Here is a 27,982-nt window from a genome sequence, read left to right as displayed (position 1 = left end):
ATATGTTACATTTGTGAAGCTTAACTTCACATAAATATCCGCATTAGCGTACGCCTCATAAATATCATCTGCGAACCAAGCACACAACAATAGATGAAACAATTTTTTTATTTTTGCCAAGGCAGGGTCTTTATTATTTTCTCACTATCAAGACATTAGATGTTTAATTTGTTTAAACACACTAACAATTTTATCCTAATGACAGGTGATTTTTAAAAGGGCGTGGATGACCTAGGTTTTCTCATCTTGTTTATTGTATTTCGGTATGTTGACTTGAGAGGTCGTTATGTATCTCACATCTAGTTAAACTTATATTATTCACTCGTAAATCTTTCTGATGCATTTATAGTTCATTCACTAGAGCCTTTCGGATCCCCATGTAATGTTTATGGTGCTTGAAAAAATGTCGCTTAAGGATATTGGGTCACAGTATGATATACTGACGACCCTGGGCGTATTATCAGCCCATCGAAAAAATTTCCTAGTCGTCAAACAGTTGAGAATTCAAGGCAATAAAGGATTAATAAAAAATCAGCTTTAATCGTAATAAATAACTGTCGTAAGGTAAATTATCCCTTTTAATAAAGTAAGAATGACAAATTTACATGAACAAATACATAATAAGATTTTAATCAAGGTTTGTCACATCTTGAAGTTTTCGTCACCACTTGATATCAGTCATAATGCAGTAAGTTTAAGGTTAGGATGAAGAGTTAAGCTGGAGTTTTGAGTTGAATTTGCTAATTGGGGTGAGTGTTTTCAACACGAATTGACAGCAGCTATAACACAATGTTTTCCCATCTTTCTATTTACAAGCCTGACAAACGTAGGGCTGATAGTTATAGTGATAGTATCTAGATTCACTAAACTCTTGATTACTTAATAATCGGCATAATGTACTTAGACACAATTTTGCTCAAAATTAAGTATGTCATGTAATTTAGCCTAAGCGCCACCTAAACTCTATTTTGCCGTTAACTAGTAGATATTTCCATTGTTTTCAAATTTTAAGAACCGAGTTCGTTGATTTTCATTTGGTTCATAATGACACGTTATCACTCCACTTAGAACTTTGCGCAAAATAATTGGATGCTATCTGAATTCCGATTATTAACTAAAGATCGTCAGCATATTTTGCTTCTGCCGGATATTATTTTCCACCTTTATGTTTTCTTCTGGTGAACCACACATCCATCTTTTCAAACGATGTCACTTCTTGATTTCGGGAGCTGCTGTGCGACTCAATAATTCTATACATTTTCATGAGTGATTGTATCATTTTCACATTGTTTGGAGATGTTTGCCTGAAACCAGTGCGAAAGACTATTTTTATGATAAATAACTGTAATCAAACCAAGAAATTATTTTGGTCTGCGAACTTTTTGGCTGTTTATCTGATCCACATTATGTACAAGAAACTTGAAGGAAATTAAAATTATGTTATAGGTTTCGACGTAGGTAGGATGACGAAGTTTGCTAACAATATGAAGGTAACTCTCGTTTGACTCACTGTGCATGTCCAACAAATCAGGGATATACACGTGAGCAATGTCTATTATGTATTTGCAAGTTACTATCGTTTACTTAAAATACATTACTCAGCTTTAGTGCCTGAAGTTTCTTTCTATACAGTACTTTATGCCAACTCTAAAACAGTTTTCACGAGTTCAACTTCAACATCTATAAAAAGGGTAATGTAGCGAAATCGGATTAGTACAGATCTTAATCATACTTGATAAATTTTCTCTAAACGTTTTCCTGAAACACAAATAAAAGTGTTTTTAACCTAAGAACAAAGTTAAGATTCTTAGTTTATAGTACACTACGAATCAGATCAGCAGCCAATAGGTTCATATAATGAAGTCATGTATTGTTCTGGTCACATTTTCCTATCTAACGTGGCTCTTTGCTTGCCGAAATTGTGTGTTTAGGTACTCAGTGACCGAAGATGACCAGTATATGCCCCGAATACATCTAGCAATCCAAACTGGTCGCCTTGTCTGCCAATTCGCCATATCTTTTGTGCACTGTACTGTTTGACGTTTTACTGCTCACTTACTAGATTGATATGCAATACAACTACGTAGGAGACCCATGGAGTTAAATGCTCTGTAATTAATTGAAATAGTGGGTTAGTGTCGTGAAATTTCACTCTACGTACATAGAAAATTCTATATGAGTGGGGAACGTGCGGAATGTGATTTTGAAGTGGTACCCATAATTAATAGTCAAAAAAGTAATCTTAAGGTCAGGTAACATAACTCTGTGCCTGATGTTGATTGTTTTTTGATGACACGTTGGGCTCAGTAACTTGGATACACACATTTATTATTGTTTACATTTACTGAAGAAGCGTAGGGAACTAAAGGGTTGTATATTCTGTTGTTTCACACTGAGTACAAAGATATACGTGTTACTACCCATAACTTGTCATAATTTCGTAGTTGTCATTCATAAACAGTGCACGACCTTGGACAATTATCTAGAGCATTAATATGTTTTATCCATAAGCTGCTTCTAACTAATCAGTGTCTTTCTTAGTGTTTGATACTGTCGAAATCTTATTAATCAAGTCTATCAGCATCCTGTTTAAAACTGCAGGCTTTTAACCCTAAGATCCGTGAGTTAATAATAGGCAAACTTTCAAGATTAGGTAACAAATACAATTTATTCTTGTTAGGTTCATCTCAGCCAAGCGATCAACCATCATGTAACTATTACCGGCGATCTCTTGCCTTCTTTGTTTCCATTTCAATATCCTTACTTCGTGTTGACTAGATTTTAGTGTGAGATTGCTTGAGACGATGTAACATTGTATATCGTTTTATGTTTCCTCATGTTCAGCGTTTTTTAAGCGATCGTTTCTGCTAGATGTCGACAATGTGAGTCGGAAAGTATCTTTGTTCTAACGTGCAGATGAAGTTTAGATTAATATGGAATACTTTAAGAATATTTAACTTTTCTTGGTATGTATTTCTGGGAAACGTCCTTTGTATAATTTTTTTGTTTGTATAGTGACAACTTTTTAAATTTTATAATCAGTGTTGTAATGCTTATCAGACGTTTCATGTTTGCTAGCTCTTGAAACCTGTTCTTTGCTTTGAACTCGAATGCATCTATATATTGGTTAAATCATGAATTATGAAAATACCCCAAAATATGAAGATCAATGGGCAAACTTTATACAGTCATTAGACGTTGACCCTGATAAAGCCAAGGGTATTGAACAGCTGCCCGATGATCAGAAACGTCAATTATTGGAAAATTATGTAAACGCCTGCGTACTGTTTTATTGAAATCATACTTTAGGCTGTAAAAAATCCAAAGTTTTCCGCTTTTCATTATGTTAGCCTGATTAAAGGCTTGCGTGTCGGGCGGTCAACATTGACAAAGGTTTGATTATTTTCTCTAACAATTTTTTTTAGAATCCACGTAAAGGTGATGCACAGCAAGCAAAAGAAATTCTTTTAGCTACAGAAATATCATTGCGAACAAACAATGTAGCGTAAGTTTCTAGAAGTGGTGGAGTTGTATACATTCACTTTTAGTTGGGTTTATGATTTTCTCGATCAAGAGGGTTTGGAAGCATTAGTGAATTATGTATCTAGAGTAATACACATGGTTATGAGGTAAGCTAGAATTTTAATTCATTTTTAAATCTATAACTAAACAGTTTCAAAAGGTTTAGAAAATGTTCTATTTTGTCGTAAGTTACATAATGCATGGGTTTTTACATGTGCTAGTTATGTCCTAGACTAAGAATTTCCATTTACCTACACCACTTCAAAGTGAATCATTTTAAATGTGCGCTTTTTTGTTGATGAAATGATATATGTTGTTAACTAATAGTCTACTATTATAAATACATGAGTATGGAGTGATTTTTGTCGTTTGATTTGTTTATGCGAAGTTAGAATGCTAATGTTTTTAATTGTCTGTTGGATCATTGAAATTACTTGATGTAATTTAACTGGCCTAGGCCGTCATATGGGATGATTCGAATGTGGTTCGTTCTCACTGATAACGATGAAATTCAGGACACATTCAGTCTCACCTAACTAATATGCCTGCTCACATTTCCGTATATATTACAATCTTTACATAAATTCGAATTTAGCCCCAACAACTTCAAGTCAGTCAGTCAGTCAGCTACAACGTAGGACTAGGCACATATGTGCATCGGTCCAGGTTGCCATACCGCATCAGCACAACAAGATGAACACTGGATTCATAGCAGTGGTTAGGTCAAAGGTAATTTATAAGACAAAGATTGCATATAGAGATATAGTACAAGAAGAAAGAATTGGTTCGTAGAAAGAAAGATATGAAGTGATTTTAATCTCTTAGTTTGATGGAAGACAGGGAGTGTATACACCGACACCATTGTGATCGATTCTGAGCCATGTCACCAAGAGTCTCCAACCATTGGTTACGATAGTCACGCGGACCCCAACCAAGTAGTCTGCATCTACCAACATGGCTCAGACTAGAAGTTAGTGACTTCAAACACTGATGCCACGTTTTGGTTTGGCCGCCCCTAACTTTCTTCCAACCATCTCCAATACCGGATAGCATTGCACGTCGTGGTAATCGGTGTTCAGGCATACGTAACACATAGCCCAACCATCTCAGTCGATGAAGATTCATGACCTCATCAACTGATTTACCATCATTTCCTAATACCTTGCGTCTAACCTCACTATTACTTACCCGGTGATCCCAGCAGACGCCAGCAATATTTCTAAGGCATCTGTGGTCAAATACTAATAGCTTACGAGTGTCTTCTACTCTTAATGGCCATGTTTCGCTGCCGTAAAGTAAAACAGAACGGACTACCGAGCAGTATACTCGTCCTTGTTGTTGTTATCCATAAAACGATTAAAGTATCATGATAAATGTAGGTATTAGCTCTTAATGTCAGTGAAAATACAGGTATTTTATAAAATATAGGTAGATATAACATTATTTCATAATATGACAAGACGCATATTCTATATTTCGTCAATAGTCGCCATACAAAGAGTAGGCTGATAGTTTCTCTTCTTCAGAACATCTTTCGAACGCATGGCTTTTTATCATATAATTAATATACTTTGATTATAAGTTTGATGAACAATAACGTTTCATCGCTTTTCATAGCTTGATTCCTGTTTCTGATTTATTTATAAACAAAAATGGAGTTTTAATCATCCCTTTTTTTTTCTACTCTATCTTTTCGTAAACTGAGTCGACCGATTGTTTGCATGCCATTCTAATGACTCCAATTTAAAAATATGCTTGTTCTAGTTAACTAGCATATATTCACACGTATTTGTGCTAACATCATTTCTATTAATTTAATTTTAGAACTGATTTCCGCCCTACCGTGGATGCCATTCAGCAACAGCGTTCTGCTCTTCTAGGTTCATTTAGCTCGGATCAAGCAGTTTCTATAACTGATCTATGCGATAATCTTAATGAAAGTGATAAAGTTGGATCTGGTTTATGGTGCTCTAGTTTACGGAAAAAAAAACATGATCGCATTTCTTTTTCGCCTGTTCATGTCCGACATATATCTGATTCAATCAGGGATAGTCTTCATCAAGGTGTCAGATGCTTTCGTGCATTACTTAATAATCAGGTTTGTTATTATACAACATAATTTTCTTGATGTGGGATTTTAACTAATAGGCTAAAAAAGGTTTTAGGGTTCGAGTTGTTGTTTACTACAGCAGTATTTTCATTGTTTTTTTTCATTATAATTCATTTATACATTCCCTTATTTCATCAACACTCAACATTACTTGACTAAGTTTTGCATTTAGTCTCTCAAACCAGTCAGATTTCACTGATAATACACTTAGTTAACTTTGAAGAAAGTGACTTCTTGTAGGACCAATGAAATTATGTTAATGACTTTTGACCAGAGTGTTATTGGAAAGCAGTGTTCATAATTTTTGCCCACATAAACAAATGGAACATCCCTATTCACCTTTCTATAATGTTTTTTCAAATATTCATTTACTTTCGTATTTACTCATTTTGATAGCCATCTCTCTTCAGAGACAAGTATTAGTCTTGTCTTTGCGTTAAAATTTAATGTACGCTCCTTTTTTGGAACAATATCAAGAAATTGTAAATCATTGTTAAACTGTGATTCTTAAAGCAGATACTATATTTATACACACTATTTCTCCCCAGATATATCTGTTTGCGTTGTCTTCGCTATTTATATTCTTGGTAGTCAACGAATTCTTTCGACGGATTGAACCAGTTTGTATTCTGGGATGTAAAGCGTACATTTCTAGCCATTATATATATCACCGTAATTACTGCTTACAATAAATTACTCCTACTGTGTAAATGTGTATTTGTCTTATTTTTCTAGCGTGGTTGTTCAATGGTATTTGAGCATCCTCATGCCGTGAATGTTATTGCTCTGTGTCTCCTGCATCCAAGTTACCAGTAAGTTCCTTTTAATGACTTTAAAAATATTAAATGATCATTCGTTAGGTCAAAATCATTTGCAAATTTAATTTGTTGATTTGCATCAAATGTCTGCTTATTTCATGAGGATAAAAGTTTAGTTTATAACTGCTCTTGTAAGTTTAAGAAAAAGTTTTATTACTGTCACTATTGCAGTTGATCTAAACTACATTACTCATATCTCACACTTGACAAGAATTCGACGAGAACAATTAAGCTTTTAGTTATATTTCTTAATGTTATACGATGAAACCTGTGTTCACTCTGGGTAGTAATGTCCATTTGTTCATGCGAACATGTCCGACGATTCTTTCAACAACTGAAACTGGTTTATGATATATTTCAACTATTCTGTTATTGATGACATATGTTTATGCAGATGTCTGTCGCGCATTTCCACACTGATTTAAAAAGAAACATATAATCAGTGCTATCAGAATAGTCCAATGATAATGTCTCTGACTGTGGTACTTTTGCATGCTGATTCGATTCATATAGAAGTGTCCGTTCTCTCAAAATTGTGAATGCTCACCGCCTATGAGTGTTAACTAACACAGGACGTAAGTTTAGAGATTCTCGATGAACATCTCTACTCCCTTAACATCAGAAATAGCTGATTGCCATGCTTTGTCCTTCAGGTTAGTAACTACACTGGGACCTGTTCAACTGGATTTCAATCAAAGATAAGTAATAAACAAGATGGTACTGTTTACTACTGAGTGATCAATTAGTGATAATCGCAAAGCTTCCTATGTTGTAAATGCCAGATGACATTATTACTGGAACTGTAAGTGAAGGTCCTGACTGTACAATAATTTATGAAAGCAATGGTATTCTTTCTAATTCTATAGACTTCTTACAGTATTTGTATATTTATGTTAAATGACAGTTTTGATGGGGCTTATTTGACATTAGCTTTAAAAAGTTTTTATCGTACCAGTCATCACTTTGCTAATAATTAGACAACATAAATTCTCTCCAAAATCGGTTTCACCACTGTTTGCTAGCTCTTGTGCTTTTTGCTGTTTAAATGGCAGAGTATTTTTCTTTTCTTTTCCCTTTTTTTAAAATCATACCGAGCTGTTGGTCCCAAACCTTCAAACAAAATCGCCGATAATGTATGAGAGTTAACTTATAGTTGGTCTTTACCTATACTTCTTGTATTAACGATAATAATGGTAGGCTTCCATAGACAATGATTTTTATTCACGGGTTTTATTTTATTTTTTTCAATCCGATTGTTATTATCGTTTTGTTTTTCTTTTCATTCTAAGAACAAAAACCTTAGTACTTGAACTTTTAACTGTTGTCTGCTTAATCACTGGTGGACATGAACGCGTATTAAATGCATTTGATAATTTTAAAAAGGAAGTTGGGGAGTCTACACGTTTTGAATATTTAATACATTATTTTTTCACACATGAATCTGAATCTCCAGATTATAATATGGATTTTATGGTAAGCGTAATTACTTTTATCTCAATTTATTAAATTTCTATTGAATATTATGATTTATTGAGATTGATCATTGAACTACAAAATAAAAATGTGCTGAAATAGTGTTTTCAAATAGTTTTGAGGATAGTTTTATATATTTTTAATAAACGAGTTATTTAATTTGGATTAGTGTTTAATAATCTTTGTGTGTTATTATTGTTCGGTATCTTTGCATTAGTCTGATATCACGAATTGGAAAGTTCGATTGTAGTCTAAGAACATTGTAAACAATGCATGTACTTTTGTAATTTTCTAAAAATTCTAGGGTCAGTTGTCACTTTTAATGACGCATAATAACAGAATTGTCAGTTATATTTTTACTTCTTTCTATATTGTGCAGCCTTCGTATATTAACTATCAACGCAAACTGACTACATTTAGTTTCATGGAATTATGGAAGGTTCTTACCGATTGGAATGCCGAATATACTTATTACGTTAATCATAGTTCTTACAAATATCGAGTTTATACTTAACTTTACGGTAGTGAATTATCCTTTTTGAAATATTATAAAACATTCTTATTAAGAGTAATCTAACGGTTATTGGAAGGTAATGTTATATTCAGTGTCATATTTCATGGGTTTGTGGGCAATAATATTTTACTAATATCTTTTGAATCTCTAGTTGTTTGTTTTTTACTATTACTTTTGAATCATTTGTTTCTATTTAGTTCACTTCAACCTATCTTGTTTTCTGTTTTCTACTGACATATAAATGATTAACAATCTATGAACAGAAAGAAAAGTATAGTCAATTGAATGGCACACAAATGAGATATCGAAAAGCTTAATGTGTTATTACGTTTCTTAATAGAAAACAGAAAACGAAATATGTTGAAGTGAACTAAATAGAAACAAATGATTCAAAAGTAATAGTAAAAAAACAAACAACTAGAGATTCAAAAGATATTAGTAAAATATTATTGCCCACAAACCCATGAAATATGACACTGAATATAACATTACCTTCCAATAACCGTTAGATTACTCTTAATAAGAATGTTTTATAATATTTCAAAAAGGATAATTCACTACCATAAAGTTAAGCATAAACTCAATATTTGTAAAAACTATGGTTAATGTAATAAGTATATTCGGAATTTCCATCGGTATACTATGATCATAGAACTAATTCTTTACTTTGATTTAGTGAAATTTGTTACTGTGACCTAATTCTCATAATTCCTTTTTAGTTCGTGGTAAACCATCAACTGCTCTAGACTTCATTGATTTTTCAGTAGATTACTGACAATGTACCGCTTTTTAAGTTCTATGAATATCTAATATTTCTTGAAATCTAGTTATGTTATGCATTATGCATTGATATTTATTGTTTTATTTATTATATTATATTATTTACTCATTTATTCATTCATTATTTAGCACAGTTTTATTCATTGTTAGAAATCAATTTATGCTGTAAATATAAGCCATGGGAATCGAACTTAGTACTTTAAAGAGTAGGCGCCTACCGCAAGATTTAGAAGTCCTGGATCTGATTTTCGGTAGAGTCGTAGATACTCACTGCTGAGGAGTCTCATTCTAGGCCTAAGTAATTGTCTAGTGCTTCATGGTTTTCAATCGTTGTTTAACTATGGTCAGTCCGTGATGTAAACTGTAAAGTATAAGTAGTTGGGTTTCACTTCAATAACTCATCATTATGTCGCCTAAAATGATGGTAGGTTTCACCCTTTATGTACAAGTTATACCATTTGTGACAGCTAAAAGTTTCCGACTAAAATAAAATAACTGTTTATTAGCGCTTCCTGTTTCTCAGTTATTTCCTGCTTTATGTTAATCCATAACAAAGAATGTCCTCTTAAAACAGTTTGTATTACCCTTTATAAAGTATAGAAGTGCTTTTATATGAAGTCTTTCAAACTATTACGTTGTTTCTTTAAGTTTATCAATTATCTTTCTCATTATTATTTCGTCTCTCTTGAGAATTGTCAATAATCTCTTGAAGAATTCTCTAAAAGCCAAGAAAAGTCTAGACTACTGATTACGCTTTATCTAATTTGTCTTTACAATTACTAAATTGTGTTACTGATTTTTACACCTTTCCTCGGTGCTTTTAAGGTCTCAAGGTCATCCCACGAATACCTTTTTTTTTGTAAATGATCTGACCCTTAAAACGAAGCTTCTACATTTTGCCATCCTCTGTTTTCTGTTAGAGGTTAAATAGTAGAGGAATTTCGGGGAATAAGAGGCGGCTACAAAATTAATGTCTAAAATATTTAGACCATATGACTTATCAACATCTTAATTTCCTGGAAGCTATTTATTTTCACACTTAAATCATCGGAGTAATCAAACAGTAGCTCATGCCTTATTCAGTCCAAATTACCAATATCACCCCTAATGAAACAAAACAGTTTTAAATTCGAAATGTGTGTAGGCGCGTGTACGTGATTTTGTGTTCTTGTATGTTTCTGAGGTTTATAAATATAAATCAGACCAATTACAGTGAATACTTTTTAGCATATTGAAAAGAAAAAGACTACCTTTTTGAAAAATTGTAATTGCATAAATTTTTATTATGAATTTCCTTTTTTTGTTATTCTTTTTGGGCGGACAATTTATTACTCACCACATATAAGTGTTCAATCATTATTGTCTAATTAATATTCTACTTGTCTAATTTTAGACAAATTATTCATTGGTGCAACTCGGATTGCGTTCTGAACAATTCGCACTTAATCCATACTAAAATGTGAAGTACACATTAATTACATAAAAGTATTTTAGTAGTAAATCTTTCATACTATACTTTACGCAAATATTTCCATTTTTTTCTTTTTTCTTATCTCCCTCGAGTAATTTCTGACCACAGTAATTATATTACATAGGCTTTCTAATTAATTTTGATCATAGCAACTGAAGTTAATCTAGCGACTGAATATTTCCTACGTTTCACAAACTCTTTTTTATCATTATTTTCATTGTAATTATAATCGTATGGTGTAGTGGTTCATTTTCAGGAGGTCATTAACGAACCTTTCATTTAAGAGTCTCACTAAATAGTAAGGCTATGTCAAAAGGTTCATTCACAATGACCAAAGTATTTCCATACTTTTTTTCTTGGAGTTTTAGAGCCCACGAACATGGTTAGTTTTCAATCAGGATATTCCAACTATCAAAATATATCTTTCGTATTCATTAATTTAACTCCTTGACGTCCAATTTCTTTTTGTTTATTGTTTGAAAATATGTTATCCATGTAGAGGGGGGGCGAGAATCCTCAGAAAGATATTAGAAACACATGAACATAGCATAGCATTTTTGGGAAGAAGCGGGACCCAGTTGTACTTTGACATTTATCATTAGCTTGTTGTATCATGAATTTTAAATAAACAAAAATCATAGTTATCTATGTAAATAACAAGACTGAGTTTCCGATAATTTTCACATTATGATTCATTGTGTTAGTATCTTCACTCTCATATTTAAATTGTTTACATTTAGCTAATTCAATATTTGTAGATATGACTTTAATAATGTTTCACTTGTCGCTAACGGTTCTTATAAATTTCAAACATTTTTGAATAATTTAACAGAAAGCCATTCATCTAAATTCTTTTCGTCACACGGACAATATTGTAGTGGTGGTTTTGTGATTAAATCACTTGACATTCGATTAACAAGTTCGAACTCTTTTTTCTTTCTAAATGGAATAGAGCAGCCAGTTAGATTCATTAGTCTTCACATAATCACTTAATAAAAGTTGAGTACGTAAATGTATTTTAAATAAATTAGTTTCTTTACACATAAAATTATATTTCGAAAATATTGTTTCTTATTTCGTCGCAATTATTTTGATTTAATAATTTTTTTCTTTTCTTTTTATTTTTCAGGTATCGTGTATGCAGTTTTTCAATATAGTTGTACATTCAACAGATGATATAATGTTAAGAGTATATTTACAAGAAGAATTTAAACATCTTGGATTAGTTAATTATTTATCGGTATGTGTATATTTTTGTGAGTATTTCAACAAAGTTCTGTGAAAATTATTGTTTTATTTTACGAAGACGATTTTCACTCACAGTTAAGATTGGTTAATGATAATCTCCTTATTCAATGTTATATGTTCAGTACAATATGAAATTCTCCGCCTACAATAATGAATGACCTGTATGTTCAAGAGCATAGGTGTTTGATCATGTCAGTCCTTGTAGCGTGATAATCCTGTAATATATCTATCAAATACGATTTTGTGAAGCTTTCGTACTTTTGTTTGCTTGTGTAGATTCTAATACACTTGTGTTTCTTTCTACCAGAAGACATAAAATGGGAAAAATGTGAATTGATGGGAAGTTCTAGAATGAATGGATGTTTACAACTAAGTAACCAGAACGATAATATAGCTGATTATTCTCTATCTCTCCCTCTTTTGGGTTTTCAGTGTTTCGTCAACTGATATCAGTCTGTGATAGAAACGTTTTCGGAAATACATTCTGTGTGAGTGAAATTTCAAAATCAAAATCATTAGCAGAAGTAATGACAGTAACAGTGTCAATATAAAATGTTAGGCATAGATAACGTGACTGGAGAAAAATGAATCCGTGGAACAAATAATTTTATAATATAATTTTAGAACTCAAGAAGAAATGGAAAACGAAGCGTACATGTATCTATCCGAATCTTGATAATCTTATCTCGCTTTACTGGGCCAACTTGAACTAATGCACATATATACTAGATTCTACGTTGCTTATAACCGACTATTTGCACAAATGTAGTTGATATTTTGTCAATGATAAACAGAAAACGACACTCACAAAATTGCGATTGTTTTTTCTTCGTTTAATTACACTTGTAAGCACATATTTCATCCATTACTTGTATTTATAGTTGTGCGAATTAAACGATCTTATACAACGATACATAAAATCAGGGCAACCGCTTTTTCTTAATTCTTTGGTATTTATCTTGGTCTATCTTTAGTAATTGCGTCTCTCCAAGTCTCTCGAGATTCAATCTTTGTATTTAGTTGCGTGTTGGATAGCATAATTAGCAAAAAGTAGCCAAAATTTCAGTGCTCAAGGCTGATTGTCTAGTGAAGTAGTGAGTGACGTTATTGTCAAAATTAGGAACTTCAGCATTATCGATCTGTAAACATTACATTTCTCTATCCTGGTGTTTTAAGTTTTTTTACAGACTTTATGTATCTTATAACTCTTGACCATATGAACTTTCCGAAGTTATTTTTATTCCAAGGTCACGTCACTAATTTCTGTTATATAACATGAGGTTATTGGATATTTTTGTAATAATATCCGTCATGCAAATATAAGGTCATATGTACAGTGAATAGGTCGGGATATTAATATCTTTTGGATATTAGGTTATATTTATTAGCTATGAATATTATAATATTAATTGGAATATTCATAAAATTAATAGTGAATCTGTCAGTGAGGGAATAATTGTGAAAACAGAAAATTCGTATCCATGTGTAATTTGTATCTTACGATATGTTGCTTATCATTAGGATATGAATTTGTTCATCTTACAAATAATTATTGCTTTCATAAAGAAATAATAATTTTAGCTACCTTTTGACTTTCGACCAGTCCATTAGTAACTGTTACCTTCATGATGGGTTTTAACGCCAAAATTATATATCTCGTAACCTTTAAGGCTCTACACTGTGATTAAATTCGCCGAACTTTGATAGATAACTCATATGACATGTTAACATTAGTCTCTACTGAGTGTTAAGTAAGTTGGTTTAAACAACTTAGAAGTTCAATCACGACCTACATAACTCAGTGATGTGTAGTCTATAACTGTCACACTGCATGATACTAGCTAAAATCCCAAGATAAATCATGGGGTTATTGATTTCTGATATTTTCTTTCAACTGCTTAAAATGCTCTCGTTAGTGTTTTTCTACAATTAACTCGTTTATCATGTGATAAATTTACATTTTATCCATCTTTTTGTTACAGAGAATATACAATCAATCCGGTGATCGTCTTCTACGTCAAATAGAAGCATATAATGATAATGAAGTGGATGTTGCAGTGTTATTAGAAGATTCACAAATGCGTGATGTGTTACAACAAGAGAAAGAACAAGCAGAATCAGATCTGATCATTTTACAGACTCGTACAGCAACAATCCAAGCAGAATATGAAAATAAATTATTGGAGCTTCAACAAAAAATACAAGCTTTGGAAATAAAAAATCAAGATTTAGAGGTAAACATTGTTTCTAAATATTGAGAATATTGAAATAAGTTATTAGTTTTCGTGTTTAAAAGTTACTTAACCTTCATAAACACTGACAAATAAGTCATAATATACGATGCCAAATATATTGTTTCATAAATGTTATTCAGTACTTATCGTATTTCCTACCTTACTGATAGTAACAAGTGATCTTTAGACGTTCTGAAAATGTAAGAATATTTTATCAGGTTCTGAACTTTTCATCTGTCTGTTTCGGTTGAATTATCGGAAAAGTTTATTGACAGTCTTATAAAGTTGTCAGCTTACACATTTTATATCAATGATGTATAATATGTATGAAATTGTATTATGAAACAGTAAAAGTGTATTTTAGAATATTCCATGAATTGAGATCAGTAATAATTGAGTACTTAATATTCTCTTTATCTATGTTCTATCGTTTACTAGTAACGAAGTTGTAAAATCCGTCTGTGCATATTTCTTTGTAACTATGTTTAGTGAAAATTTTATTTCGTAATTTAAATATTGTCAAATGTTTCTCAATTGTTTTTTGATTAAATTCAAATCTCTACATACCTTAGTAACATTTTACTTATTACAGACAAATTTACTCAGTTTATTGTTTAATTATTATTCTGTTCACTTATATTATATCTTGTTCCAAATAAATGAGTTAACCAACTAACTAATACACATAAACGTCTAGAAATAGTATATCAGGGGTTTTTTTCATCATGAATTTCAGTTTTTTTTAATCCATTTCACCGATTTTTGTATGTACAAAACATCAACTAGTTTCTTGCCTTTTTGAAAAATATTCATTGTAGTTTTTAAAATGTACAGTAGCGCGTATATGTACTGTGCATAGATTCAACTTCATTCAATATATTCTCGCCATTTATATATATTAGTGATTAGTTAGTAGTGTTTATTTCCATATCTCTCCCAACTAGATAACGGATTTATTGACTTTAACCTCTTTGTGATCGACTGTCTAATCTAAATTTGTGTCTCTGCTTTCCCTCTCTTCCTTCTTTGCGTTTTATCCTGTTTTCCATTTCATTTATTTGGTTTTTATTTCAAATTGTTGTTTGTTTAATTATAAAAGTCTTATACTGTATGACATGGTGTAATTGTTTCTATTCCATAATGCTGTATAACATTGATTATAACAGCAAATGTAATAATTAGTCAATGAAATTGTTATTGGTGCATATATGTCAATTAGAACGTTAAACACTACTGTTAGAGAAGGAATTGATTGGATGATATATGATTATGATTGTTCAAAACACATATGGATTTGTTTATCTGAAAATACTTGGTGTGAGGCTGTATGTTATGAATCACCAATTATTCTTTGTTTTTGTCTTCTCTTTCCTCTTACTTTCCCTTCATCTTTTCCTTCAGTTTTTGTACTTCATGTGGACAAGTTACTGTCTAGTTATAAAAAAAATTTTAAGCTTTAAAAATAATGGGAAATGGACTAAGTATAACCTGGTTATTCGATTATAAGTCTTAGTAGCTTAGTCGTCTGTCTGTTCTACTGTCTTATGATTATATTAACTACTGTTGTATAACTGTTAACCTCTTCATTTCTCGTAATTTCTATCTACTATGAAGTAATCATATTCCTTAATCTTGACTGTTATTCTGAACCGGTGTTTCTGAGCTCAGAAATTCAACAATCCATCGAGCAACATCGTATTTGTTATATGGAATGATAGGATTATCTCAAAGTCTTTGCATATTCAGTTTATATTACCTTTAAACATACGTTCACGCATTCCAGTGTATTAATTTCATAAAGCAGTTTAAAAGTTTAGACTGGTTTGTCGTCCTAAGATTTTGCTTTTGTTTAATTTAACCAATTCCTAATTCTCACAGATTGAAATCATGAGTCAGTTGAAGCTAGATCACCATTGAAAACCTGGAAGCACTGGACGGCCGTCTCGTCCTAGCATGGGACTCCTCAGCAGTGCGTATCCACGATCCCGCGCCCCGCGGGATTCGAACCCAGGACCTACTGGCTTCGCGCGCGAGCACTTAACCGTTAGACCACTGAGCCGGCACCCAACGGTGTTAATGTCTAACTTCAACCAATCCACGAAGTTGCGCCACCATATACCATTGTCTTGGATGCCGGCTCAGTGGTCTAATGGTTAAGTGCTCGCGCGCGAAGCCAGTAGGTCCTGGGTTCGAATCCGCGGGGCGTGGATCGTGGATACGCACTGCTGAGGAGTCCCATACTAGGACGAAACGGCCGTCCAGTGCTTCCAGGTTTTCAATGGTGATCTAGCTTCAACTGACTCATGATTTCAATCTGTGAAAATTTCTAAAATCTCCACAAACCCCTTCTGATAATTCCTAGTTCATTGATTTCTCGCTTTTGTAATCAATATATATATTTACAGTTACTATTATTACCTATACATTATCACTATAGAATCAGCGCACTAATCAAGATGGTCAACTGTCTACACTACGTGCTCAACTATTGGATAAAGATAAAAGCACAACAGAACGTGAGCGTAATTTGCAACAACGACTACGTGAACTAGAAGATACTTTGAATACAGTTAAAAATTCACATTCGAAATCACAAATACAAGTGAATGGGATAGTTGGTAACTCTACCGAATCGATAAACACAACAAGTGGTGTTATTACTGCTGGTGCTAATGCTTCACCACCACCTCCTCCTCCCCCTCCGCCACCACCACCTCCTCCCCCGCCACCCCCACCACCATCTGCAGGTGGTATACCGCCACCACCTCCTCCCCCACCGGGAATGGGTGCAATGGTGCCTGGTGCAGAAGGCCAGTTTTGTTTTGTTTGTCGTTATATCATTTTAAATTTTTTAAAAATATTGATGTTTCATTGTTCCTTTTACTACACTATTTTTCCCATTAATAAATTTGCATAATTGGTGTGGATGAATTTGTAAAGATTGTAGTATTTTCAAAGTATAAATCGAAAACCGATATTGGTTAGACCACTAAATACCTTGAGGTACTGGACAGCCGTTTCGTCTTAATATGCGACTCCTCACCAGTCCGCAACAACGACCACACACACGGTAATCGAACCCAGGCTCTTCGGTTTCGTGTTCAAATACCTGACCTCCAGACCACTGAACCGGCAACCAACGGTATTACTGTCTAACTTCAACCTATTCACGATATTGTGCAACTTTCATCCATTGTCAGTGATGGATAACTGTCTGACACCCGACAAGGATTGAATCACGCTGGTCACACTAGAACTGCAGGAGTTATATCTTGAAGCTAGTCGCTAGCGGACACAGTAGTCTAGACGTTAGGCGGAGGGTCCTGGGTTCGATTTCCGCCTACAGTGTTGTGGATGCGCACTGCCAAGTACTCTGATACTAGGACGAAACGGCTGTCTAATTCTTCCATGTATTGATTGATGGTCCAGCTAAAACCAGATCGTGATTCAAATTTGTATCAAGCAAAAGCAATGAACTTGGCTTAATAATATGGATTCACTTTTGCGGTTTCACTTCAGCTATTTACATCTGTTAGTCAGCTATAACGTAGGACCAGGCACATATATGCAAGTTTACAACGTTAAAATAATAGTACTCATTTTTTTTGTAAAACAAAACTGTGTACATACTTTTTACCATAATATCAGAAATGTATTCTTAATTATTTATTTAAACGCAAACATTGGTTCAAGGAGGCATCAAATATATATGTGCCACACTTCGTCATTCGATTTGTATGACGGCTGGAATATTACCTGGGCTTCAAAACCGGAGCAGGGTGATTTCTTTGGGGACCACATCACGAGCTTTTGACCTAAAGGTCTAACCTACAAAGGTTATAGTGCAACTTTGGGAGATGCAGTCCCATGGTAGCCAGTGACCAACAATCTGTTCATGCGTCATTTGTTCCACCAGCATTCTGGAACCCATGTGCACCATTGGTTTTGAATCAGGGTTTTCCAACTCTCCTATGTGGATCCTCCGAAACCCACCAGAAAGTATTGTTATCAGTAAACGTTGTTATATTTAGAAAAAATTATAAAATATGCTTTTATGGTCGGATATCTATATGTTGGAAAGTGTGAATATTCGTGAAAAAAACTCAAGGATACATGTTGCTAAAAGCCTAATGATAAAAGGTACGTAACGTCAACTAAATAAAAGGGTTTTTATAGGACTGAAATAGTTGGAGCTCAGACAGAATCTACGAAAGAACAAAGAAATCAAGTTTGTAATTATCATCACAAAATAAGGCTTCACGGAACGAATTTTCAGAAACTGAAGTCGTCAGAACAGTGCAAGAATGATAGCATCATCCTTTTGAATGCATAAATTCAGTTTGAACCTTTTAGTAACAATGGCCTCGGCAAAATTTAACGTTTCTCAAGTTGTTTATACGATCTTAAAATGCCATCGATTATACACTATCAAATAAATGACGAGTGATTGCGCTGCTTATTTGTTGGTATAAGTGGATGATAAAGCATAAAAGTAGGAGTGATCAATCTGTAATCGAGTTACAGTTATTTTTCATTTTAATAACTAATGAGTTATATCCTGTTTAAAATATATGGCACATGTGTTTCTTTTAGTCTTTCATCATTTTCTATTTCTTCATTTATTCTTTCATATTAAATATAGGTGTTTCCATACGACCGCCCATACAAACTCGATACAAATTACCATTAGTTAATTGGGTCCTGTTGAAAAATCAACAACTCCGTGGTACAATATTTGTTGGCATGAATGATGAAGCTGTTTTGGATGCATTGGATACTGAAAGATTTGAAAATCTTTTCAAATTGTCTAATCAATCAGTGAATAATAGTAATAAATCGGGTGTAAATAATCTGGTAAATGGATTAGATCAGAAAGACAGTCGAATAAGTAAAAAAGTTGAGAAAAAATCTTTAATGGATTCAAATAGACATCGGTACGTATTTTTTGTGGTTCCCCTGTTTTCATTGTTCATTAACTAGCCTTATTATTATTACTATTATTATTATTATTATTATTATTATTATTATTATTATTATTATTATTAAATCTATATAGCTGTCAATTATGTCATATGCGTCACACTTATCCACTAATGACATTGGAAGATGGTTCCGTTTTGTCGCGGATTGATGGGAGTCAAACCTGTAACACATTGGTTACCAGCTCAATAGTTTAAAGGTTAAGTGCTTTCTTCAGGACCTGTGGATCCTAGGTTCGATCCCTGGTGTTGTCATGAATACGGATTGCTAAGAAGCCCCATGTTAGGACGAAACAGTTGTTCAACACTTTCTGGTTTTCAATGTCTGTCTGACTAAGAACCAGTCCGTTATGTAAACTATGTAATAATTACTCTGTTAACTATGTTTTGGAATACAATGGAAACATTTTTTATAATCATGGGCTTCTGTTAATATAAATTAATGTCATTCAGCCCTCATACTAATGTTGTTAGGGACTCGTCTTTTTCTTTACTACATTATTGAAAATTATTAGTTGAACAATAAATGTTCTGCTCATTTTGGTAACTTTAGATTGTTTCCAAGAGATATAAAAGTGGTTGTTTCACCTGTGAAAATGTTGTAAAAAGCCATTCATTAACCTTATGTTCGAATTTTTTACGTATAGTGGAACTAAAAATTAAATGTACAATGCCGTGTAGCTTTGTTTATGCGTTTGTTGGGGAAATATCATGCCGGTTATAACCATTTTGTTGAGTGCACATCAATTTGCAAGTCTGTCACCATTCTCGTTCGTTTCTTCCAGTTAGTCCATATTGTCCCATGATATCTTCATACCTGGTGTTATCTATTCCGACATTGGCGTTTAAGTGTCCGATCAGGATGGTCAGATCTTTTCCTGAGCACTTTACTATAATTGATTGCAGTCTCTCGTAGAACTAATATTTATTTTCGTTGTTGCTATCATTGTTCCGAGCATCGTCAAGTCGTATCTCCTCATTCCTGTAGCTATTTCACTGGTCCTCTCAGTCTCCCACATTGTCCGAGCATTCCATATACCTATATTGATGGTTGCTCTGGTTGTTAGAAGGGGCATCGGCCTCGTGATTTCCGAAGAATCTCGGCTCTCACTATAGGACTTTATAGTTCTTCCGAAAGTAGATCTTCCTAGTCCCAGAAGAGAGTTTAAATGGTTTAAATTGTTTATTCAGGTTAGTATTTTTTAACAAGGTTGTTTTCTACGGGACGAGGTTTGTGACCACATACCCAACTCCCGTCTTTTACCCAATTTCGAGTCCGACAATAACCCTAGAAAAGCTACAGGTGGATTCATTTATATATTATTAAATGGTTATTCAGTTCACTTTGATTTCCCATGGCTTATCGGTCTAGATTATTTTGTAATAATCTAAAAACTTGAATGTATAAATTTGCATTCATTCATAGTCTTTTTATTTCTTAAAATCTACACCAAGTAGGAGGGCAACTAACTGGTAAACATGTGAGAGCATTTCATGAAAACATGGCATGGCTCAGAATCGGTCTCATTAAGGCAGATACATACATACACGTTTTATCTTCCGTTACATCTTGAGTTCTAAAATTAAAAAATTATTCGTCTCACGACTTGATTACTCCTCGGGTTATATTAATCTATATCTAAAATTTTATGTTATTACTTCTACTGTCGTTATTTTTACTGATCCAACATTTGTCTTGATAGTTTCATCTCGCTGTACTGATATGGTCTGTCGAGTCAAATCAATGCACTTATGTTCCAGGTTTTGCTTTGCTTAATACTGACTGACTAACTGTTACGAATTTATAAGATATTTACGATATAAACCTTACTACGAAAACCAGATCTCCAAATTTATGGAAGAAAAACGTGTTAAAAGTTTCTAATTTAGATTTTATTAATTTATTCACATTTGATATTAACGCATACTACTTTATGTACGTAAACAATCGATCTAAGTATATACAATATATATAATTAGTAAATATTTGCCTATTTGTTAAAAGGACATTATTCTGGTATAATATTTTAGATAAATAGTACTCCATCGATCTATTATTATTATTATTATTTACTCGTATATTTGTACATCGTGATACTAAAATTTAAGTGTCAAATGCATTAATATTACAAACAGGATATATACATAATAAATTATTAATAATAGTTGTACGATCCATTATTTGACCGTAATAAATATTTTCTATGGTTTAGTGAAATTGTATCAAATAAAGTTACAACTGGTTAATCAAGTCAAAAAAACTTTTGAAAAAAATGTTCCTATTATCTATGTTTATTGAATACCATTGTGCATTACTAGCCTAATGTATCGTAAATAAAATGTATTTCATTTCGATTTTACAATTTGTAAACTAATATATCATAAGTTATCTAATTATTGGATAACTGGTTCTGGAACTATGTGATTTTAACAGTTTCGTACTCAACGTTTCCTACATTAGATTAAAATGTGAATCTGTTATTACTGATGTTTAATCTTAGAATATGATTGAGGATTTGACTGTCAAGATCTTTCAAAATGAAATAGTTGTTCTAAGTTTTCAAATGCTTCTCTGATGATTTCATTCGTTCCCGTAACTGGTCTGAACACTTAATCTCTCGTAATATTTCTTGTACAGGTTGACATTGTCGAAATAATGCTGATTGATGCCGAAATTTTCTCAAAATTACACAAATTTCTATCAATCATTTAGTTGATTAATATTCGATCACCATTTATTGATTCATTTTCCAATGAGTATCTCTCAACTCCAGTGGGAGGACTTATCCGTAAAGTTAACTAAATCGATAGCGAAATAGTTGCCTATTGAAGAAAATAAGTAGTGGTTGTGTTGTTTTATTAATACGTTAAAGTTTTAAAAAAAGAATTATGTAATTCTGACTTGGCAGTTGACTGTTATTATGTTTGTACGCATATTACCAGTATAAAGTTTTATACGAAAACTCGTTCTCTTTATTCTGTAAAACTAAATGATTTTATTGATGATTGGAAATATTTGGCACTTGAGGCTATCTTCTTCATCAACAATAAACATGTTACTTGTTGATAGTGTGTCATTTGTTACTAAATGTTTATATGGAAACAATTGAAAACCAGACAAATTTAACTGGATTCATGAATCTGTTGCCATTGACAACTACTTCCATCCTACTTTCGTCGTAATTGTAAATTCACGTATTCGAGGCTTATATACAGTATACAACCGACAGTCTCAGTGACTTAGGATCGCATATATTGGTATGCATTATACTCTGTTTCATAATGTACACTGAAACTCATATAATTATTTGTGATATATTTCCATTTATCATTGAAATGTTAGGTAATTAATATCGATTTCTTATTTTGTACTAAAATTTTTGTAATTCAAACTGGTGTTTGAAAAGTTCAGCTGTCTAATCGTTCTCGTAACTAAGGTTTTTTATAATAAGCCATGGAGATAATGTTTACTATCTAAGGTTTAGTATAACGTGAATTTCTCTTTATCAACAATCAATAGCTTTTTGATATGAAAGCTCCTATATTTCTATGTAATATAAAGTTATTACACCAAGCGTTTATTTTCTTCTCTTGTTGGCTCAGTCATAGTAAATATGAAAGCTGATATTAGTTTATGTCACTATTCGCATCATTGCATCTTAATTGTCTATTCGACGTTAACATATGTCATAAACTAATGTTTATGAAAAAATATCTGCTGAATTTTGTCTCAATAATATAAATAGTCAACTCAGTGCTTTTTCGTTAGGATGTTGAACATTGATATGTTAGTAAATTATGCTTTATGTTTACACACAATCATCAGTAAAAACCGTGTCATATATTGATCGGTAGTGTTTTTTTTTTCTTAAAATACACCAACACTTAGACTTAATGAAATCTCTTTCATACATTTTTTTCTTATTAAGAAATGTGATATTGCCGTACAGTGGTACATTTTGTGTAACACATTTCACAATATTCAGGTGTGTAAAACGATATGTATGCCAGATCACTAAGTTGAATCGACTACCAAGTTAATTAGTTTTTTTAACCAATTCTCACTTCAATTATGCTAATAACGCTACTCATGTTTATCTCCACTTTTTTGTTCCATTTCAGTTGTATTGGCGTTTTATTACGTTATTTGGAATCTGAAAAATATACACCAGAACGTTTATGGAATGATATTAATCGTTTAGAACTAGGTCAAGATGTAACAGATCGTATATACCATCAATTGCCAACAGCTGATGAAGTGAAAACTTATTTAAATTATGAATTCACTGAACAACGATCTATTGATGATTTAACAGATGAAGATCGTCTTTTACTACACTTATGCAAAGTTGAACGTTTAGGACCTAGATTAGAAATTATTTTATTCATGAATTCATTTGAAGATAATTTGAATGTAGTGAATTCGGTAAGCAATTTATGTCTTTAGATACGATATTGTAATGTCTAGTACTATGTCAAGCCACAAAAATATATCTAATATCTAAAGCAATAATTTTAAAAGTAATGAATTCAACTTGGCCACGGTTTCATCACTGTGTTTATATGAATTGGAGAGTTTATTGATATAACAAGAATTTGTCTGAATCCATTTTTTATTATTTGACCGCTGATATATATATATATATATATATATCATCCAGGGAAATGTGTCTTGACCTTGATAATACTGATTTAATTGTCGTTGCATAAAGTGATGACATAAAGTCTAATCAAATTATATTTATTCTAATCACGAACATGTGTATTGTATCCTACTGAAGTTGAAATTATTTCTACGCAACTGATCAAACCATGTATTTACGCCCACGTCTAGTTGTGTACAGTGAAGAAACAATCATTAGGTTTACATAAAACTAGATTGCTATATGGCTGCTAATAGTCATATGGCTTGTAAGATTTATTTTCATGCTCAGTATGGATCATGTTATAAAGGTAATAATTTTAAATATTGTGACCTTGATTTCGAATAATCAAATGGTAGGATTTAGTTGTGTACGAGTGTTAGTCTTAATAATGAAATGCATGATTATAAATTATTCGTCAAGTCACACTCCTTAAACTAACCCTTACATTGTAGACAATTTTTTTATTACGTTATTGTATTCTGTGCACTTTGTCACATACATCAGTATATGTTTAGTAAAAACGTGTACTTGTTTTGTGTATTTACTTATGATCATTGATTACGATTGCATAATCATTTTCAACTAAACCGTATACTATCTGTTCACGGATCAAATTGATTTTCAGTAATTTATGTTTATTCGTTTGTCATAATTTATTTGGTGTCTAACTTTTCTCATGGAGCTAATGTGATTCAATAAAAATCCCCTTAAACTCTATTGCTAATTTCGTAATATTATGTGATAGTTGTTTAGATGTACTTCATTTTATGTACTTAAATGATTGGCTCGAAAAATATCAACAAATTTGTCGGAGATAGCTCATTTGGTATACATAGCTGTAAGTTACAATTATTTTCAGCGAATATAAACCAACTGTAATGTCAAGAAACTCAACGGTCATTTTATGATGCAAATGGTATATGGTGGAATGTTGCAACATTCCAACTACTGAAACTTTCTGACGTGAATGAAATCGCTCACTTTCCACAATCTGTGTGATTCAGTGTTTAAAAATCTCTATGGCTACTGGTAAATGTAACAGGTTGATTCAGCGTCTGTTGTTTCGAAATTGTAATTTATAATTTATATGTTCACTATCAGGTCCTAGTCTGGATCTAAAATTCTTGCTGATATATGCTGCATGTATCTAGTTTAATCATTAAGGCTCCAATTCTTCCTTATTTTCGCCATATGAGACTAATTGGTGATACTTTTGTTGAACGAAACTTAAAGGGTTTTGTTTAGTTGTAAGAAGAAGAACTGGAGCCTGTCCATTTGTTATATACCATTGTGTATAGAAGGTTATTTTTTATCTAGACTCTAAAAGTAATACTCTACCCATGGATGTAATTCCCTTTTCTTAAAAAATAAGTATAAATAAATGACCGCTTATATTACAAACGGAAACATATAATTATTACTGTTTCTTTGTTTGTAAACCTATTTCGAAAGTATCTTAACTAAGAATCCTTCAAATTATCTCACGCTTTTGTGTAATGTATTTTATCCACGAGAGACAATGAAGTTAGACTAAAATTTTCAGTACCTATTTTCAAAGGATGATTTCTCAATTTCGGTCGCTCCCGTCTTTATTTCATGAATATCATTTTATATCTTGTCGACAAATTTTACCTATAGTCTTGTACTTTTTTGCTCTAAAAAATGTTCACATTGCCTGACTTTATTCCCTTTTAAAAGATTATCATTAAAATATGACTCACCGTATTGGATTTCAATAATCATCTACATAATAAATATAGATGAACAGATTTTAGTTTTGTCTGAAAAATTGAGTCGATTTCATGAGTATACGACCGAATAGTAAAAAGAGTTCAACACACCATATTTTTTTGTTATCTACCTTTTCTACTCTACTTATATCATACTTACCCTCTCTCATACATATATATATATATGCTGAATTATTTGTTCTGTTTCATTTTCATTATTTTATCAGAAAATTATTGCTGTAAGATCCGCTTCGTTAGCATTGAAAAACAGTTGTAAATTTAGAGCTATCTTAGAAATTATATTAGCTTTTGGCAATTATATGAATAGTTCCAGACGTGGTATTGCCTACGGTTTTCGTTTACAGAGTTTAGATGCTGTAAGTTTCCCTTTCTTTTTTTCCACCTTTTTTGTTTAATTATGTTGCTTTTTTGTCTCAATTATTTGGGAAATTGTCGACTGTTGTTTGTCTAAGCTATATTGGAGTTTGGGCAATAGCTAAGATCATTGGTTGGTGATGTTGGTTGATATGATTTATAATCGTTTATAATGGCACAGATACATTCATCCTTTCTATTCTCACCACATCAATGTTTAAATTTTATCATAATCATTGCTACCATATGATTCAATTTCTTTGTTAACTTCATTTATTAAAATATGGTATGACATCTTGACCCACCTCTTATTTGTGTTACAATATGCGTTGATCATAAATAGCTAATTTATTTTACCTAGACCTGTTCAACGTTGGTCGTTTTTCACATAGTGGGATAACTTTGTCTTTCATTTTCTTGGTTATCAGTTCCTATTTGTTTCTTTGAAATGACATGATTCTAGTGAATTCCTTTTTTGTATTACTGGTTACACATCAATAATTAAAGAAAATTTATTGGTCATCACTTATCAATTCGTAGACCGAACTATAAAGGTTTACTTTAGATTCATGTAAACTAAGTTGGGAATCATTACTCTTAAGCTTCTCGTTTAATTAAACACAGAATACGCTAAACATAGTCAATGGTCATCTTTCTACCTACACCATAACTATTGAATACTGACTACTTTCGTAAATTGTTCATATGAATCATCTTGTTTTTTGTATTAACTTAAGCTGCTTATTAATTTGGCAAGTTGTAAATTCTCTGTTTTCATTTTGTAACAATACGAACTATAAATATGGTTATTGTTTCTGTATTATTGATATAAACGTTAGCTTTGAAAGGCATAAAGTAAATGCCTATTAGGGATTTTCTTGATCGGTTCATCAATAATTAGGAACGGTAAGTGTTGTATATCTGTCTAGCCATCGAAGGCACTTTCCTGTTCGAAGAAGATTAAACGAGTAATTGAAATTGTGAAACTTTTAAAGCTATTCTCTTAGTAACCTATATATGTATAAATATACAGATTTTTATTAAGTATTTTTATGAAATAATTGGTGGATAGTATTTTTACATTCTCGTAGTTGTAAGCCTTCAATCGACTGATTAAATGTTGCTACATCTTTTATCGTTCATAAACTACGGTTTTTAAGTTATTAACATGTGACTCGGATTTGTACCACAAATGTCTTAGTAGTGTACATATTAAATACACTGCATGATTGTCTTGCATTATGTATATATATATATATATATATATATATATATATAATCAGGCGTAAGAGATTCAGTAATATTTTATGATCAATATAGCTCGCTCTAGAAGCACATATATGTGATACCTCTCAAGATAAAACAGACTCACTAAACGTCGCAGAGAACGCCAGAAAATTGATAATCCTTCATCTTGCCTTCTATTAGATAAGTTTTGTTTGGTGATGTGTAATACAGAAAATATATTAAAACATTGAGCTCTATTCTCTACCGTCTCATTAAAGACGTTTGTTCATGTATTACATCAAATTTGAAGTTTTACTTTGGCTACATAGGTTCTCAGCGTAATAACAGTCGTTATGCGTACCGTGTAGGTTGACGAAAAACTGACATGGAATTATTTTGACCCATGAAGGAAATGATAAGAAACTAACTCAGTCAATAAAATCTCTCACAATGTATCAGTGTTTATAATTGTTTCGACAAGTAATCTAGACCGATGGTTCAGTTCTATTTGAAAAATTGAAAATCGTTGTACTTGTTTCTCAAGAATATAAAATTACTTTGAGGTTGAATAAACAAATCTGATTTTTCTTCTTATATTAAAATAATGATGTGAAGGACACTTCATCTCTGAAATCATCATAAATCACATCAGAGACGTCAAAAAACTACGTTTTCACAGAGTGGTATATTCATGTATCATATATATTTTCAATATCTTTCTCTTTAAAAGAGAGATGATAGAGCAGTTCAAAGGATATTTCTATGACGCAGTACTTTAATTTGAATTAATCCCCTCTACTGAATTTCAAGTCCTTTTTATACAACGAAATAAATGGGAAGTTGAAGATCACTAAA

At 32.2% G+C, this 27,982-nt stretch overlaps 1 protein-coding gene across 1 annotated transcript in view; it reads left to right on the top strand.

The window, feature by feature from the left end:
* Positions 1-214: 214 nt before the first annotated feature.
* FMNL3 (Formin-like protein 3) overlaps positions 215-27,982 on the top strand; it is a gene marked incomplete at its 3' end in the record, with an annotated part of 43,944 nt that continues 16,176 nt past the window's right edge. Inside the window, exons 1-13 of the mRNA XM_051219020.1 lie at positions 215-263; positions 3,426-3,505; positions 3,549-3,629; positions 3,674-3,706; positions 5,347-5,620; positions 6,368-6,444; positions 7,740-7,923; positions 11,818-11,928; positions 13,919-14,170; positions 16,608-16,980; positions 18,813-19,104; positions 23,272-23,575; positions 25,753-25,902. Coding sequence (XP_051069522.1) covers positions 3,619-3,629; positions 3,674-3,706; positions 5,347-5,620; positions 6,368-6,444; positions 7,740-7,923; positions 11,818-11,928; positions 13,919-14,170; positions 16,608-16,980; positions 18,813-19,104; positions 23,272-23,575; positions 25,753-25,902 — 2,061 coding nt within the window. The 5' untranslated portion in view covers positions 215-263; positions 3,426-3,505; positions 3,549-3,618. The remainder of the gene's footprint in view (positions 264-3,425; positions 3,506-3,548; positions 3,630-3,673; positions 3,707-5,346; positions 5,621-6,367; positions 6,445-7,739; positions 7,924-11,817; positions 11,929-13,918; positions 14,171-16,607; positions 16,981-18,812; positions 19,105-23,271; positions 23,576-25,752; positions 25,903-27,982) is intronic.

This window comes from Schistosoma haematobium, chromosome 3, assembly GCF_000699445.3.
Source record: "Schistosoma haematobium chromosome 3, whole genome shotgun sequence".
NCBI classification, from domain to species: Eukaryota; Metazoa; Platyhelminthes; class Trematoda; order Strigeidida; family Schistosomatidae; genus Schistosoma; species Schistosoma haematobium.
Note: the sequence above shows the minus strand (reverse complement) of the source record. Positions and strands in the feature narration are given on the sequence as shown.